Source organism: Bactrocera neohumeralis, chromosome 3, assembly GCF_024586455.1.
Source record: "Bactrocera neohumeralis isolate Rockhampton chromosome 3, APGP_CSIRO_Bneo_wtdbg2-racon-allhic-juicebox.fasta_v2, whole genome shotgun sequence".
NCBI lineage: Eukaryota > Metazoa > Arthropoda > Insecta > Diptera > Tephritidae > Bactrocera > Bactrocera neohumeralis.
In genome coordinates, this window is record NC_065920.1 from 67,857,865 (window position 1) to 67,872,274 (window position 14,410).

The 14,410-nt window shown below is 27.5% G+C and overlaps 2 protein-coding genes across 3 annotated transcripts; one reads left to right on the plus strand and one right to left on the minus strand.

The window, feature by feature from the left end:
• Window positions 1–4,788: 4,788 nt before the first annotated feature.
• LOC126753097 (uncharacterized) lies at window positions 4,789–6,164 on the minus strand. Its single transcript, XM_050464247.1, has 2 exons — window positions 5,668–6,164; window positions 4,789–5,600 (listed from the first exon to the last, which is right to left on the minus strand). Exons 1-2 carry the CDS (start codon window positions 6,051–6,053, stop codon window positions 5,036–5,038), a joined length of 951 nt encoding a protein of 316 aa, XP_050320204.1. The 5' UTR covers window positions 6,054–6,164; the 3' UTR covers window positions 4,789–5,035.
• A 256-nt stretch (window positions 6,165–6,420) lies between these two features.
• On the plus strand, window positions 6,421–11,049 carry LOC126753094 (cullin-2). 2 transcript variants are annotated; one of them, XM_050464242.1, is made up of 11 exons: window positions 6,421–6,499; window positions 6,760–6,903; window positions 6,967–7,194; window positions 7,261–7,722; window positions 7,785–8,339; window positions 8,403–8,463; window positions 8,529–8,646; window positions 8,706–8,815; window positions 9,841–10,209; window positions 10,285–10,401; window positions 10,477–11,049. In XM_050464242.1, exons 2-11 carry the CDS (start codon window positions 6,785–6,787, stop codon window positions 10,606–10,608), a joined length of 2,271 nt encoding a protein of 756 aa, XP_050320199.1. In that variant the 5' UTR covers window positions 6,421–6,499; window positions 6,760–6,784; the 3' UTR covers window positions 10,609–11,049. The 2 variants fall into 2 exon arrangements, with proteins under 2 accessions (XP_050320199.1, XP_050320198.1); XM_050464241.1 differs by lacking the exon at window positions 6,421–6,499 and having other exon boundaries at window positions 6,514–6,903.
• Window positions 11,050–14,410: the final 3,361 nt, after the last annotated feature.

The following is a 14,410-nucleotide window of genomic DNA, read 5'->3' on the forward strand; positions in this document are numbered from 1 at the left end:
AAAAAAAAATAAAAATTAAAATAACAATTAATTTTCCCAAAATTGGAACTAAAAATGAAATAATTAATTTGAAATCCAAAATTTTGTGATTGAAGAACTGAACATTGAATTTTCAATGTAACTAAAATTCAGAATCTAATTTTTCTTCAAAAATTTTTTTTAATAAAAATTTAATAATTTCATTCAGCTGATATAATGAGATGAACAGATACTGTACGAACAATTTTTCAAGTTTTTGTTTCAACAACTTATGTTTTATACAATTTAACTATAACCAATTATATTCAAAATTACAAGTCAGTTGCAATATAAAAATATTTCCGGAAAATGCCTTCGGTTAAATGGTATAATGTTGAGAATTTAGACTGTACATACTTGTTTGTATGTTGTGTTATAGCTTTTTTGCGTATATTGAAAAAAATGCACATAAATAAAACAAGAAATGGAGAAAGTATGGATCAAAAAGTAATTTATGCAAAAAATTTACAAAACGAACGATCAACTCCAGTATATACATATGTACAAATATTCATTTATATATATTTTGCTGTTGTTTTTATATGGATTTCGGTATATTTTTAAACAAAAATTAAATGAAATTAAAATTAAAAAAAAAATTAAATTTTAAAATAAATTAATGAAATTAAAAAAAAAATTAAATTTTAAAATAAATTAATGAAATTAAAAAAAAAATAATTAATTAAACAGAAAATAAAAGAAATTAACAAAATTAATTGAAACTGAAAAAATATTAATTGAAATAAAAATAAAAATTAAATAAAATTTAAAAGTCTATACATACATATATTTATATAAATTAAGTGAACACTTAATTATATTAGAACGAAATAAAACTGAGTACCTTGACATCTCTCTATAACTATGTATGTATGTATATTCGTAATTTAATTGTATGTATGAACTATGTAGCAATTAATTATAGAGAAATTTGTGAGAAGCATAACAAACATAATATATAATATCATATAACGGTAGCAGAAATGTAAATATTTGTTTACATAAAACCGAAAAACTCATTTGTGTATGTGTATGTTTGTAAATGATGTTTCGAAATATTAATGTAAGTAAGTTACTGGATAACATGGAGGGACGTCATAAGATTTATAGTATTTTCATGCTAATTTCCGCCTTTATTTACATCACTTTTCATATTCATTGTTGAAGTGTTCATACCTTACAGAAGAGGAAAAACGTTTATGGAGGCAGGGTGTAAAATAATGCTTTTAAAAGAAGTAAAAATGAAATTTTCATTTTTCCCCAAAATTGGAAATAAAAATTTAAAACGCATTTAATTATTAATTTTAATGTTTAATTAAATTTAAACTCAAAATTTTAATTTTTAATGTTAACATTTTCAATTAAGTTAAATTTTAAATTTTTAATTTCAATTTTGCAATTAAAAAACTTCAAATTTTTCAATTGAATTTAATTTTAAAATTTTCGCAACATATAGTAGAACAAAATTTTTGGAATAAAACCTTAATTAATAAATTTTGGATTAAAAATTTCTTTTTTAATTAAAAATATTGATCCCAAACATTTTGGATTAAAAATTTAATTTCTAATCCTTAAAAAAATGAAATAAAAATATACATAAATTCCAGCTTTTAATTAAAAAATATGTTTTTTATTCCAATTTTTTAATTAAAAAAAAGTTGATGAATTTATAATTCCAAACAATTTAGAACCGGAATTTAATTTTTATTTAATTTCAAAATCTAATTTCCAATTTAATTTCAAAAATACTAGCTTTTGAAATGTAATTTTTTTTACTCCAATTTTTTAAATACAAATTTTTTCTAAATCCAATATGTTTGGGATTAAAAATTTAATTTCCAATCACAAAACCGGAATAATAACTGAAACATTTTATTTGTTTCTCAAAACTGGAATTAAAATTCTAATACATATTTTATCGAAAATGTTTGAATTTAAAAAATTGCAATTTTTTCACTCCAATTTAAAAAATAATTTCAAGCAATTTAGAATCGGAATTTAATATTTGTTCTCAAAAATTAAAAATGCAAAATTTAATTTCCAATTTTATTTCAAAATTTTTGAATTCAAAAGCTCCAGTTTTTGAAAAGTAATTTTTTTAATTTTTTCTACAATTCTGAAAATAAAAACTTTCTTCTAAATCCAATATGTTTGGAATCAAAAATTGAAAATTTATTTTCTAATCACAACAACAGATCAAAACCTGAAAACTTTTATTCTTATGCTCAAAATTTTAATTAAGAATTAAAATTCTAATATTTAATCCAAATTTTTTGAATTTAAAAATTCGCAACACACTATGGAAGTACAGGGAACTTACTTGACTTTCAGATCGCATAACTAAAATTGGTAGAGAAAATAAATATGCTGTAAATATGAAACGAATTTTAATTAGAAGTCTCTACCTCGCAACATTTTGATGGCTCTGGTTAGAGTACAATTCAATCGACTCATTTTGGGTTTATAAGAGCCTTTTGCGAAACAACTCAAACAATAGCCATTGTGTACGAATTAACGGTAAACGTGCATCCAAATTTTACAAAACAATTATGCAGTGGTTGTTGTAATATGACCGAATCTAAATCTAATTCAGAGCAGAAATCTTACGATTTTTTTGGGGTTGGAAAAGGAGTGTAGCTCATTCAGTTACTTTACAGTCCAACATTTTTATGCCAGTGATGAAAAGATGGGCTTCAATGTCCTTGCCGCTGCATACCTTTTGCCGCAATAACTAATAATATACCAGTTATAAATAAGTTGAAAGACATGTGATGTAAGAATCTTTGAGTTGACTTGTGGCACCGTAAATATTGCAAAGATAATTTTTATTAATTTTTTACTCGGCTTTAACCGCGTATGCAGTTTCTACGCGAGCAAAGAAGAATTTTTTTTTATTAAATTTGATGACGAGCTCGACAAAATCCCACCATCACCTATAAGTGACCACCTATAATTGTAAAACTCATCTACAGCAACATCCACAAACACATTTGTTTTTGGTTCTTATATCGTAAGTGTTAGTAGTCTAACGACAAGTCTCAAGCTATAAATTAATATTTTGCTTCAAGTAGTCATATTTGTATTATTTGATTATAATATAAACTGTTGCATAAATAAAAATTAATTAATAATCAACTAAATATTAGTAAAAATATAATAACAGTTTTAAGAATACATAAAAAAATAATTAAAATTACAACTTCCAATTTCAAAAAAGAATTTAAAGATAAAAGTCAAGCAAACAATATAAATCAACTGAAAACTTCTTTGAACAAAAAGAAAATCTAAAAGCAAAATACTACTAAACTAACAGCAACTCTCCGAAACTGCTATCGATGGTTACTTCTTCAACGAATTTTAAAATCACATTTCAAGCTTAAATAGCGACTAAAACAAGCATACATACATACATACATATATAAATATAAATTGTAAATTAGACATTGAAAGTACTAAAACGAAAGAATAGGAAAGCTCTAAATAACTTGTAAATTAAATTAGCACAAGCTATTGTTTGCTCTTAGCTATGCAGGCGTGAACTATATTAAACAAATTTCACTTTGTGATCATTTGTTATGACTTGTGGCACTTTGTATTTCATTATGCACAACTTGTCTGCAATCATATACATATATGGTCCGTTAGGGTGTCTGTTATTTTCCAAACTCATTGTTTTGGCCAACGCTCTCCTAAATTAGAAATTTTCCCCATAAAAAATGCACTAACATAAACAAGTTCTTTATTTTTATTTTTAATCTTTTCCAAAAAAATCACCAAAACAACTACATTTTCAACTCTAACACAAAATTTTCCGTTCTACAAAAAAGGTCTTAATAATTTTTTTCATAAAAGCTTAAAGCTATGCAAACAAATGTATTCATATAGAACACCATGTCGTATGAGCAACATACGCCAAAAACTAAAACTTTAGATGACGTTTGCAATAAAACAATCAACATGGGAAACAACGGACGTCTTAATGGTACATACATTATCACGCACAATCTTGATTAAACGGCTTCGAATACAAAGTAGCGTGACAATCAACAAGGTGGATGCGCACACAAACAAAAGTAGGAATAAAAACAAGTAGCAAGGCCCAGCACATAGACTCACATTGTTGTTTTGCACAAACAAAGAATAAAACTATTCCAAAAAATAGTCAGCGCATATGTTAAGATATGCAGTTTTAGAGAAAATGTACAAATATGCAATGAAATAAGAGTGGTGAAAACATATATATTTTGTAATTCATGAATATATCATGAATATGTGTATTATGTTCCTCATATCATTGATTTTTTTAACAACAAAAATATTTTATCTTATATACAACACATACATACATACTAATAATAATAGTATATGTATGTGTTTGCAACAAAAAGTGATACTCCAATATATTATAACCGCAGAGTGATTATTTATGTCTCGCTTCAATTTTTTTTAATACAAAACAATTTAATTCAAAATAAACTGTATATACACAATTGTAACTGCATATGCATGAATTATTTGCAATGTAATTTTATACTAAGTTTTATATAATTATTATTGAACTCAACTATTAAATTAGCAAAAGCTATTGTATATCATTAAAAATATTCTTGTTGTATTTTTCTATAGTCGAGTATGCTTACTGTAGGGATCATCTGTTATACATATTGAACAATACATAGCGTAGTTCAACTTGGCAACTTTTTTGAAAAAAAATATATATAGTATATATAAACTAAACAAGTAAATAAATTATATAAAAAAAGTTGCAAATAAAATTTAGTCTCAAAACCAAATTATATTTCTTTGTTTAATTGAGTAGCTAAGACTCACTTACAGAGCATTACAACAAATCCCTTTTAGTATCACTTTATTTTTCGCTTATTTTACACAAATTAATTTTGTTTTTTTATACTACAAACTATAAAGAATATAAAAACATCATACCTTAACTATTTCATGCCATATTATAAATACATCTACATGGATTTTGAGTGATGCAGTATATACATAAATCCCATTACGAATTCTTATCCTGATCGAGTGCTACTAAATATGTTAGAATGTCAATTTTAGCCTGTGCTTTCTTTTTAGCATTTAATCGTTGAAAATAATACACAAGTGATAACGCAAAATGTTTATCGGATTCGTATGATTTTTCGGACACTGTAGTCTCATTTAAATCGTTATAAATTTCTTTATCATTATTTAACACTAAATCCGCAGTTACTTCAGCAGCAGTGACGATACTTTCACTTGTTGTACAACTATAAGCATTTTGCGATTCTGTACTGTAAATGACATCTGTAGTGGGTGAAGCTGCTGGCGAAATGCAAGAAGTTGACACCGTACCGTCAGCAACCGATATGCCGACAAAATCATTACTATCAATATACACTGACTCTTGTTTTGTAGGTGTTACTTCAGCGAGATTAGATATAGTTTCTGGTATGTCCAGTAATTCTTCAGTCAATAGCTTGTTTTCCTGTATGTCATCCTCGTTGCAATCATCATATAAAATGCAACCGTCCTTTGTTGACATAATCTGTGCATCATCTTCATTTTCGGGTTCGTATTCTCCTTCCCTTAATAAATAGAGAATAGTTTTTTAATTAATAATTTGTTGATATAATAATAAAAATGTTAAATTACTTTATATCGAATTCCTGATACAAATTGTCTTCATCTGTTCCTTTAACTTCGCTTTGGTAATCTCTTACTACCTCGAACTCCGTAAACTGTATGGTATTTGTATTAGTGGTTGGTGTACAAACGTCGTCACTCATATATGGCATGGGGACTGCGTTCTTATATAAAAGTTTTCTATAAAAATGTGGTTTTATATCCTTTTTATGAAAGTGAATTTCACAGAAGTATCGCTTTTGGCTATTCTTAAGGTTAAGCAGCTGTTTATTTCCACTATTTAGTATCCAATGTGTACGTCGTGGTTCATCGGATGGTAACTGGAAGAACGTTATTGAACTACAAGGAAAACGTTGCGTATAACAACCTTGATAACTACAAATTTGTAGTGTCATTTTGAAGATAAGTAAATAATACGATTCTTTAGCTTTAATTTAATTTAAGTAATTCTGTAATATTTCAAATTGTTACAAATAAAAAGTAGTTTTAACAGAATATGTGGTAAGTTTCGTGACAATCACAATTAATGATGCCGTATATTTCAAATATAGAATTTTTAATTATTTGCACTGTAGAAAATCTATTACAAAAAGTAGTACCCAAAAACTTTTTGGTACAAAATTTGTATAACATTAATTAAATATTTGCCAAGCAGGGATTCTACATCAATTTTCCTTTTGTTTTTAAAATAAAGCTTTATACGGCCTTAAAAATATGAATGTATATATTATTCAATATATTGAGTTAAATAAGTCAGTTTGCATATATAACCCATTGTGAATTTACGCTAAAGAAGAAGTTTAGAAGAGGACGTTTATCGTTACGGAGCAAAGTTGTGCAGGTAATTTTTAGTTGATTATAAATACATAAATCGCAAAGTTATTACAAAATATCTATATTCAATCGGTGTGTAAAATGTGCTAAAAGTGTTTTAAAGAATTCCAAACATTTCACTGTTGCATCACGGCAGCTGATTTCGCGACTTTTCCTGTACAACGCCAGCACTGCCTGCGCACCACCACCTAACACGCACACTGCCCTGACACTCGATTTTTGGCAAACTCATTGCTCATTCTGTCTGCTTTTCACTATTTGTTGCAGTTGCGTTTAATTGCAAGCAGCCAGCATGTCCTTGACCCCAAAGAGTGTAGATTTCAATGAAATTTGGCCAAATCTCAGAAGTACTGCGGAAGCGGTCATAACGCTGGGCAATGTAAACCGTTCAGACTGGAGTACCAGATTTAGGTAAGTAATTCATGGCATACATACATAAGAAATATGTGTTAATTGTTTATAAACTGCTTTTAGTGATGTTTATACTTTGTGTGTGGCGCATCCAGAGCCTTACGCTGATCGACTGTATAATGAGACGAAGCAATTTTTAGAGAACCATGTTCAGAATATGTTGGCAACAAAAGTGGCGCTCGATCCATGCAGTACGTCAACTGTTAACGGTGAACCAGATCTGCTGCAACGTTACTATGATGCCTGGACCGAATATAGTCAAGGTGTCAAATACCTAGATAATCTGTATTCGTAAGTAATCGATGCGATCTGCGTGTATAAAAAAAATTATAATTATGTCATAATTTCGCTTTATAGTTACCTAAATCAGCAGCATATTAAGAAGCAAAAAATCTCTGACGCTGAAGTAGTATATGGAAATTTGTCTTCAGATACGATGGAGCAAATGGAAATCGGTGAATTAGGTTTGGATATTTGGCACATCTACATGATAAAGAATTTAAGTGACGATCTGGTCAAACATATTTTGGAAGACATTAAGGCGGATCGCTGTGGAAGCCCAGAAATCACGCCTAATCGCGTTAAAATAATAAGTGGCGTGGTACACAGTTTCGTGCAAGTTCGAGGCTACAAAAGAACTGGACAACTTAAATTGTATCAAGAATTAGTCGAGTTTCCATTAGTTATGGCAAGTGCGGATTACTACGATAACGAAGCAGCAAAGCTATTGAAAACTTGTACTGTCAGTCAATACATGGAGGAGGTTATAAAGATATTGGAAGAAGAAACTAAACGTGCAAAGAAATTTCTGCATGCAACGTAATATAATATCTTTCTAAATGTTTTACAGTGCATAATTTGATATGTTTTCTTTTTTACAGTTCAATGTGGAGACTACGTAAAAAGTGCGAGGATCGGTTTGTCAATAGGCGTCTTGATTTTATTTACTCCGAATGCAAAGATATGGTATCACAAGAGAAGCGCAAGGATCTGCGGAATATGTACAAAATACTGAAACCGATAGCAGACAATTTGAAATCACAGCTAATACATACATTTTTGGATCACATTAAAAATGAAGGACTAGAAACTATCTCCACACTTTCCGGTGAAAATATACATATACAATTTGTGGAAAATATGTTAAAAGTGCATCAAAAGTTTCATGAATTAATTGCGGATGTATTTGAAAATGATTCGTTGTTTTTGAGTGCTTTGGATAAAGCTTGCGCGAGTATCATCAACCGTCGACCAGGCGATCGGCAACCTTGTAGAAGTGCCGAATATGTTGCCAAGTACTGTGATACGTTGCTGAAGAAATCCAAGACAACCGAGGCGGAAATTGATCAAAAACTCACCAACAATATAACAATTTTTAAATACATCGAAGATAAAGATGTCTATCAAAAATTCTATAGCAGACTGTTAGCAAAAAGGTGAGTACGCAAAAGCATGTCAACACAGAAGTTGACATTATATGTACTTACGAACACTTTCAGACTTATTCACGAGCAATCTCAAAGCATGGATGCGGAGGAAGCTATGATCAATAGATTAAAGGTAAATCATATTTTATACTTAATTGTTGCGTTATATTCAAATAATGTATGTATTCAATTTTGCAGCAAGCTTGTGGTTATGAATTCACAAACAAACTGCATCGCATGTTTACGGATATTTCGCTCTCGGTGGACTTGAATAACAAATTTAATAATCATTTAAAACAGGAGAATATTGATTTAGGTAAACGTATGCGATATATTGTTTGAAATTACAATTACATGTACCCCTTCAATTTTTAGGCATTAATTTATCCATCAAAGTGCTTCAAGCCGGCGCATGGCCATTGGGACCAACGCAAGTAGTGATACCCTTTGCAGTGCCGCAAGAATTTGAAAAATCTATCAGAATGGTAAGTCACATAATATTTGTTGCATATTTATACCTGAGCGGGATATATTCAATTTGCCACTATGTCTGTTCGTCCCTCTGTGTGTATACACGCGTATTAGTCCTTCAGTTTTCAAGATATCGATCTGAAAGTTTGCATACTCTATTTTCAAAACAACTATCTGCTCATTTGTTGGGATCGCTGATATCGGACCCTTATAGCATATAGCTGCCATACAGTGATCGATCAAAATCTAATCCTTGTATGGAAATCTTTTTTATTTGAAAAGATATCTTCACTAAATTTAGCATAGATTATTTTTCAAGTCAAAGTTACAATCTCCGAAGAAATTATTCAAATCGGTCTACTATAGCATATAGCTGCCATACAAAATGATTCGTTAAAATTAAGTTCCTGTATGAAAAACTTTTTTATTTGATCAAATATCTTTACTATATTTTGCATACACTATTTTCTAAGACAACGCTATAATCTCCGAAGAAATTATTCAGCTCGGTCCATTATGGCATATAGCTGTCATACGGACTGATGGGTTAAAATTAAGTTTTTATATGGAATACTTTTTTATTTGATAAAATATCTTCACAAATTTTGGCATGGAATATTCTCCAAGTTAACCTTATAATTTTCGATCATATTGCTCAGATCGGTCCGCTATGGCATATAGCTGTCATACAAACAGATCGTTTGAAATCAAGCTCTTGTATGAAAAACTTTTTTTTGATAAGGTATCTTTATTATATTTAGCACAAACTATACCCTGAAACAAAGCTACAATCTCCGAGCATCGCGTTCATATCAGACTACCATGGCATACACATATCTGCCATACAAATTGATCGAACGAAATCAAATTAAACACTTTTTATACTCTAAGAAATGCAGCTGTGAAGTGTATTATGACCTCGGTTCAACCGAAATTTATGTATTTACTTATTATAACCTAAAATATTGCACATATTATTTATTGCCTTATAACCTCAAATTTATAACCTAAAATATTACACACATTATTTATTGTGCAGTTCGAAGCCTTCTATCACAAATCGTTTAATGGTCGCAAATTGACATGGCTACATCATATGTGTCATGGCGAACTGAAACTGGGCTATCTGAAGAAAACTTACATAGTTACAATGCAAACCTATCAAATGGCCATGTTGTTGTTGTTTGAATCCTGTGACTCGCTTACCTGCAAGGATATACAAAGCACCCTGCAATTGAACAGTGAAACGTTTCAAAAACATTTACAATCGCTGCTTGAATCGAAATTGCTCAATGCGAGTTCAGAAAACCTAGAGGGCAATACGAAAATCGAATTGAATTTCGATTATTCGAACAAGAGAACAAAATTCAAAATAACATCTGCTATGCAAAAGGAAACACAACAAGAGGTGAGCAAAAACAAAAAAAAAATCACTATTAAAGCGAAATACTATATGTATATTTTGTATTTGTTTGTATTGCAGCAAATCGAACACACCATCAGTGCAGTAGACGAGGACAGAAAGCTTTATCTGCAGGCAGCCATTGTGCGTATCATGAAATCTCGCAAAGTTCTAAAGCACAATGCGCTTATACAAGAGGTGCGGAGCTGTTCTTTCTCATTTTCATTTATGTTTCTTTTATGCTAATGCGTAAATATCTTTCCACATATGTAGATTTTATCACAATCGAGAGTGAGCTTTACACCGAGTATTTCAATGATAAAAAAATGCATCGAATCGCTGATCGACAAACAGTACATAGAACGTACTCCCAACTCGGGTGATGAATACAGTTATGTGGCATAACTCTGCTTGCAATTGCTGGTGTTGTTATTATTGTTTAAAGCAGCTATTGTGCAATTGCGGACACACTTATCACAATATTAATTTAAATATGCTGCTTCAAAGTTTGTATGCCGAATATTAAATTATTCTTTATATACACAATTTTTTATTGCAATTTATTTAATTATGTTATTATAAATACTTTTTTTAGTTAAACAATTTTAATGAAGAAGTACTCGTACAATTTACTGATGTCTCATGCTATTATTGCTCACACAGCTATGACCCCTCAATTGTTTAAGTCCTTGTTTTTATTTACCCTTGCTCCTGCGCCATATTTTGTATACAAACCTGGCACACGAAAAATCACGTACTACATACATATAACATTATTAGTAAAAACAAAGAAGAAATTTAATAAATACGCCGTTGCGCGAAAACAGCATGTATAAGTAATTAAAACTTTCTTTATTATTAAATATGCAATTATTATATTGATACGTTGCAATTATCGCCACGAAAAGTAGTGGGTAGGCTCAAGGGTTTCATCTGTCATAAAAAAAAGTTGCCACTACATTCAGCATAACGGTATTTTGTAGGTATGTATATTTGACAATAGAGCCCTTTTCCTCTTTTGTGTGGTTGTTGCATATAATTTTTTTTTTTTTAATGTCAGTGCTTTTATTGTGGTGTACATTCAGGAATCTATTTTGAAATCCTTGAAGCTTCGTTTTTTTATTCGCTTATAACTGCTATTTAACACAGGTGTAAACGTACAACATTATGGCACATTCCAGTATTTTATTTGGGAAATCAAGGCCTGATTTTACTCAATTGGAAAATGATATTATAAGTGGCAAGCTAAAAATTCAAGTCGGTAATACGAAAAAGGCGTGAAATTCTGTCTTCTCCATGTGTCTTAATGAAAAGTGTTCTGTAAACTCGTGAATTGATTATCGTCGAAAAAGTGTTTTGTTAAGTCGCGAATGGAATATTGTTTGTGTAGTTTCTCAAATTTGTGGATTTCTTCGGTAGTGGAATTTGAAAAATAAAAATTATACTATTTTATATATATATACCGTGATCATCGCAAAAAGCCATTTCTACTCATTAAAAACAAATGGAACCTTATGAGAATTGGAATTTGCTCTTTTTGAGAGTTAAAAACTTCGTTTTTGAAAAAAATTTTTGTTTATTTTTATTAATGGCAGCAAAAAATATTTGTTTTTTTCTGCATATAGCATAAGTAAGTTAAATATGATTTTTAAAATTTTCGCCCGATTTATTGTGTTTAAGTATTATTTTTGTGAGTGCTAAATTTACGAAAATGTACTTACCAAAGCTCTTTGTGAGGGGCATAAGGTCGATTTCTAAAATGCTTAGTATACTCTTGATTAAAATGTAATATAAATAAATAATAAAAAAAATTGTTGAAAAAATTTTTTTTATAAGAAATATAAAAAAAATTATTCATTAAGAAAATATTAAAAAAAACACTTTTTTTAACTTGTTAGTAAATTATATTGCTTTTAATAAATTAATTTTTTTTATTATTCATCAAAAAACTTTTAAAAAGGCTTTTTTAAAGTATAAAAATTTAATTTATTGAAAACAATATAATTCAGTAAAAATATATTTACTAAACAAAATGATAAAAGTGATTAAAAGCATTGATTTATGAAAAGAATTATTAAAGAAACCTATTTCATTAAAAAATATATAAATTAAAAAAAAACAATATGATTTATTAAAAATTTATATTATATTTTATTAAAAAAAAAATAATAAAGTATTTATACACTTTTAATGTATAATAAAAAATCAAATTTATTAAAAACAACATAATTTACTAAAAAGTATTTACTGAAGAAAATGATATGTATTAATAAGCAATGATTTATGAAAAAAAATGAAAAAAAATATTAATAAAAAACATATTTCACTAAAAAATAATACTTTATTAAAAAAAGTGTTTTTTAAATATTAAAAATATAATAAATATTAAAAAATTTTACTTTTTTGTAAATACACTTTTATAATGTATAATAAAGATATCTAATTTATTCAAATCAATATAATTTACTAAACAAAATGATAAATTAAAAGCAATGATTTCTGAAAAAAAAATTTTAAAAAACTTTTTTATTAAAAAATATATAATTAAATAAAAAACAATATGAATTATTAAAAATAATAACTAAGTAAAAAAATAATAATTTATTTTCAAAAAGCTATTAATAATAAAACATACTTTATTAAAAAAATTATAATTAAAGAATATTAAAAAAAAATATAAAAAACTTAAACAAAAAAAATTATTTTAAACAATTATTTATTAAGCATAAAAATAATTGAATTAGTAACTTTTTTTGACCTTTATTAAAAATGACGACTGTTTAAATGATAACATTTTTTGTGAACTCTAAAGTTATTTGTGTTTTTTTATTAATATTTATTTTATAATTTATTAAAAAAAACAATAAATATGAAAATAAATATTTATTAAAATAATAATTCATTAAAAAATAATTTATTAAAATATAATTAATTAAAATAAGAATTTACCAAAAAAAAAAAAATAAAAAATTAAAAAAAAATGTTAAAAAATAGTTGCTAAAAAATAATTTATTAAAATTAATAATAAAAAAATAATTTATTAAAATAATTAGTTACTAAAAAATAATGTATAAAAAAATATTTACTAAAAGATAATTTATTAAAAACAAAAAAAAATTACTAAAAAATAATTTATTAAAAAAAAATATATTTTATTAAGTTTTTTTCGTTGATTGTTGTTAAAAATCTAATTTCATTTCTCTGTTGATGACGATTGTTGACATAATTTGGGAATTTCTTGTTTGTTTAATTTCTTAATGGTGCTTTATTTTTTCGTTCTATTAGAACTTTATTGTATAAATTATTTTGTAGAGCTTGCGTAAATAAAAAAACTTGTAAATTTCTTTGGTCGAAAAAATTAGTTAACAATAATATTTAGCAGTAAAAATCCAATTAAAAACTCACATTAAAATTTTGTGAATGGTATTTCTTTGCTTTTTAAGTTAGAATCAGCTCTGAATAAGATTTCCGTTTTTTCGCAAATCTTTTAATTGGATTTTAAATAATTTTTAGGTTAGAATGAAAAAAAAATATTTTTTTTTAACTTAAAAAAATATTCAATCCGATGAGAAAGTTAAAAAAACGCTTTTTATAATTTTTTGTTTGTGGAAAAAACTAATTGTCCCTATCTAAAATTGTAAATGGGATTTTATGGTTTTTAGGTTAGAATATGTTTTTACCTTAGAATCAACTTTTTTTATATTTTTCCCTAATAGCAAACTTTTTTAAGTTAGGATATAATATGGCAATTTTCGCGAAACTGTGTTTTTGAAGTCAGTTGGCAAAATTTCTCGAACTAATCAACCGATTTTCATGAAATTTTACATAGGTCTTTGAGATACAATTCTTAAAAACTTGGACTGTTCGATCAAAACTTGTTGAAAAATAAAAAATGTAGCGAAATTTTCATTTCTTTTGTAATAATGTCTGCCAAAAATCCAATTTTATTTTTCCTTCGTCTAAGTTCTAAGTTAAGGTTTTAACTAAAACACGTATTTTTATTGTCAACGTGAACGCATCTTTTTTCGAGCTGTCATCGGAAATGGCGTCGCAATGGCCGAGTTTAAAATATTTTTTTTTCCAAAAATTTCAGAATTTCTTTTTAATAGTTCGAGTTTGTAACAATAAAAAAATTCGAATAAAATATTTCGCTTTTTATATGAGAACAAATTGTTGAAAAAAGGCTGTTTTTTACCCAAGGAAACCC

Excerpts from the sequence above, each read along its gene's own strand:
- LOC126753097 (XM_050464247.1), bottom strand. The coding sequence starts at position 6,053 with ATGACACTACAAATTTGTAGTTATCAAGGTTGTTATACGCAACGTTTT. Across the intron at positions 5,601-5,667 it reads TATCAGGAATTCGATATAAA|GGAAGGAGAATACGAACCCG; the intron begins GTAATTTAACAT and ends CTATTTATTAAG.
- LOC126753094 (XM_050464242.1), top strand. The coding sequence starts at position 6,785 with ATGTCCTTGACCCCAAAGAGTGTAGATTTCAATGAAATTTGGCCAAAT. Across the intron at positions 7,195-7,260 it reads TACCTAGATAATCTGTATTC|TTACCTAAATCAGCAGCATA; the intron begins GTAAGTAATCGA and ends TTCGCTTTATAG. Across the intron at positions 8,816-9,840 it reads TTGAAAAATCTATCAGAATG|TTCGAAGCCTTCTATCACAA; the intron begins GTAAGTCACATA and ends TTTATTGTGCAG.